The following is a 3,812-nucleotide window of genomic DNA, read 5'->3' as shown; positions in this document are numbered from 1 at the left end:
ATTCAGTTTTCAAAATCTGTTCTGTCAGTGGACAGAACACAGCAACCAAGTTGTAAAATTCATAACTCTTAAACTATCAGGCCTGTGTTTATGAAATTTTAACACAAGCAAGATCAGAAAAGCATCTACAACTTTCTTATAATGACCATGAACAGATTGTAACATTAAATTAGGCAAACAATGCAGTTTCTGAAATCTGTACAGAATTTGGACAGATTCAGTTACTGAATTTGTAAAAAGCACAACTCCTAAACTGTCAGACCTATGGCTGTCAAATTTTAACACCAGCAAGATAATAAAGTTATCTACCACTTTTCTATAGCACATATCTACAGAAAACACAACTTAGTTCATCAAACATACAGCACACCGAAAACAGTACGTGCAGCCCAAAACAGCAATCAACACATTTCAGCTCTATACAATTTAAGAATTGTCGCGTTCTAGAGACTTGAATTATTCTAACACTTTACCATTTGTTAGAGTTAAATAAATCAAATAAGTACTAACAAGTAGACTTACTAATTTTCATTCAAGTCATTTCGTGCACTAAAACTACTACAACCAATCAACGACACATTCTCCCCGATAAGCACCCAACCATTTGCGTTTTAATTTAGACATCACATGAGCACTAATACTTTTCATTCCCAACCATAACCATACACATTTAGACCACAACAAGCAATTCATCGCGACTACAAACTTAACCAAGCCGTCTAATAAGTCGGCTAGCCAGAGTAACAATCTAGGCCGCTATACATCCTACACGTCGGCTTGTCTCTTATCATCGCAATCCGACACAACACATATATAACAAACACTTAACGAAATCGACTCCTACTTACATGAGTTGGCTAACGCAGTATAAAACTTAGCAAACCATTTTAGACATTGCAACTCAAAATATGGGTGGGAGTAGGTTAATTAATCGTTTCTTAACCTTGGCTCAACTTAATTTAGTTAACACACCAGTCACCTAAAACAGCACATTGTTGGGGTCTAACCTAGAGGCATCTACATATGGTGTAAAACTTCATAAGACTTACATTTGCTACTGGCATCAACAATACCTACCGACCTATTATTCACCATACGAACGCAGTTACACGCCGCCTACTAGTTTTTTAACATAATCCTCATATAGCTCGGAATTCCAACTACTCACTAACAATAAATCACGCACGACCACTACCACATCGACCGGTTAATTTATTTGGACACCACCTAGCGTACCACGAGTACCCCACATTTTGACTCGACATATAAACATAGAGGAGGCGATGACTACTTCGGCATGTCACCACCTCTCTATTTAAGCAAAGACAATTTCCACCTACAACGACTGAACATTCATGTCGAGCACACTCTATTTTACCGTGTCTCGCATACAACCATGTGGTGGCGTGCACTCGAGACACATCGATCAACGTGGCGCGACTACTAATATATGAACTCCGATACTCATGTTTTAATAATTCATCCTCTACGCAACTAGCATTTTCTAACTACTCGCCACAACAATAAATATGCTCCCTATATAATCATGAATCCCGTCACATTGCATAAAACAAATCACACTTTGCGCATAACCACATATCGATGCATTCCCCACAACAAAATCCGCATTTTGTAACTTAGTTTTCGCATTAAACAACGCATATCATATTTTCCTATCAAAATATAAAAACAGCCAAGTTCCTTTCTTCTTCGTTTTCTTCTCTACGCAAAATTCAATCCATACCAACACAATTTTTAAACATGCACCACATCGACCAAAACATAATTAGACAACTACAAATCGCACGCATCGAACCTCTTGTTCTCCAATTGCAAACGCGATCCTACCAATGCGCATAATCGAAACATTTTACACACATGCATTCAAAATAATTAATCGAGTCGATCGAGAGCGATATGCATCGGCTCACCATAAACAAAACCAAACGGTGTTTGTGAGGACGATGGCGATTCGGCTTTGTGCATCGCTCCGCACATCGACGAGCGTCGAGCGGCTTGCCTTCTCCACGCAAAACACGGGGTTATCTCCTCCACAAAAATAAAACAAAGCAGCACACATACATAATTAATCATAGGAAAATAATGTTGATGCTGAATCGAACAAGGAGCGTCGCGGTCTCACCGGGGTGAACGACGATGATGTTGGGGCTGCGCAAAAAAAACAGCAAACACTCGACGAGCGTCGATGGCGTGCTGTTCACTGCGCAAAAACAGCAAACACCCGACGAGCGTCGATGGCGTGCTGTTCACTGCGCAGCAAAAAGCAGCGAGCCACGCGGAGACGTTGGGGCTGCTGCGCATTTTGTCGAGCGCCTAGCAAGCATCAACGGCGCAGGCGCAGCAGCACACACACACAGGAAGGAAACCGAGTCACAAGGCATGGAGGGAATGCTCCGCGGCATCTGCTGCAGCGCGCCATGGGAGAGGGCTGCGCCTGCGAGGAGAGGCTGGGCGAGCTGCTGCTGTGTCCCGCCATGAGGGGGAGATGGAGCTCAGCTCCCTGTTTGCTGCACGCCGTGGACAGCAGGGGGAGGAAGAAGACCCGGCTGCTGTTGCGCGAGGGAGAACGAGTAAGGGAAAAGAAGGGGCGTCGGCATGGGAGATTTTTCTGGGCGTCCATGGGAGGTGGAGCTCCTGCTGCTTCCATGGAAAAAGGTAGGGCGCAGGGGAAAGTGGAGCCGGCTGGAAGAAATGGCGCCGTGGAGGGAGCTGCTGTTTGGAGGAATGGAGCTCGGCGGCCATGGAGTTTCTGCCCCTGCGCACGCACAGGAAACAGAGAGAAGAGGTTGCTGCTCGGCCACACCATTGAGCCGAGGAGGAAGGGCGCCATGGGGGCTGGCCTTGCTCCCTGCTGGCTGCTTGCTGCCGTGGGAGCCAGGGAGGAAGAAGGGCGCCTGCTGCAGGGATGCCGAGCGCCGGAGCAGAGGGCCGGCCATGGGAGAGAGACCAGCGCCCTGGGAGGAAGGGAGGAAGCTCCCTGCGCTGGGGAAGAAAGGCGCCATGGCTGCTGCCGCCCTGCGCAAGGAGGAAGAAGGGCAGTGGCGGCTGGGAAAAATTGAGGGGTGGGAGTGCAAAAATGCCTCCACTTGCTAGGGGAGGGCTGCTATTTATAGAGGGGCATTAGGGCTAGGGTTTCCTTAGTGGGCTGGGCCGGGCTGGAATGGGCTTGGCCCAAAACATGGAATCGGGCTGCGCTAAATATTTTCCCGAATAAAAATGCTCCCGCGGAATTCGTTGGTACGCAAAACAGCGTGAACTAGAGTTCGGACGAACGGACGGTGGCGTGATTAACTCGGCCGGGAGTGTAATTTGATTTCGTTCAAAAATAATTCCCTACGCGTGATTCGAAAAATAAATCGTCCTGAGATTTGATCGGATTTGGATTTTTAGTCGGAGAAGGCGAATCGTGATATTTTAAAATCGCTGTCGATACGGGGTTCTGAATTCGGTTCAGACATAAGGTATTTGGCCGAGTCGGATGAAAATTGATTAGAGGACGATATATTGATTATTCCGTTTGTGAGTATGGACTCGGATTAAAATAGTTGGACATCGATCGAACGTCGAGAAATTGGATTCGGACACAGCGCGAACAGCAACTGTCGAGCGTTTGATTAATATGAGCTTTAGACGAGATTTATAAATCGAGATTGAATATCGAGATTGCATTCGTGCCGAGGATAAAAGTTTTAACAGGCTCCAAATATTGGCCTTTTGTGAGACTGAGTAACTCCGATTTCGGTGAAACGTGAACGAATAATCTGGATAATCAGGGACATACGCGAGCGAGA

The 3,812-nt window shown here is 46.0% G+C and overlaps 1 protein-coding gene across 1 annotated transcript; it reads left to right on the top strand.

Annotated features, from left to right (window-relative positions):
- Positions 1-1,461: 1,461 nt before the first annotated feature.
- Positions 1,462-3,092, top strand: LOC109944831 (uncharacterized). Its single transcript, XM_020550291.2, has one exon. It carries the CDS (start codon positions 2,256-2,258, stop codon positions 3,078-3,080), a length of 825 nt encoding a protein of 274 aa, XP_020405880.1. The 5' UTR covers positions 1,462-2,255; the 3' UTR covers positions 3,081-3,092.
- Positions 3,093-3,812: the final 720 nt, after the last annotated feature.

This window comes from Zea mays, chromosome 3 (assembly GCF_902167145.1).
Source record: "Zea mays cultivar B73 chromosome 3, Zm-B73-REFERENCE-NAM-5.0, whole genome shotgun sequence".
Lineage (NCBI taxonomy): Eukaryota > Viridiplantae > Streptophyta > Magnoliopsida > Poales > Poaceae > Zea > Zea mays.
This window is presented reverse-complemented; position numbering and strand designations above follow the sequence as displayed.

Bases quoted from the DNA above. Each gene is read 5' to 3' on its own strand.
- LOC109944831 (XM_020550291.2), top strand. From the start codon at position 2,256: ATGGCGTGCTGTTCACTGCGCAGCAAAAAGCAGCGAGCCACGCGGAGA.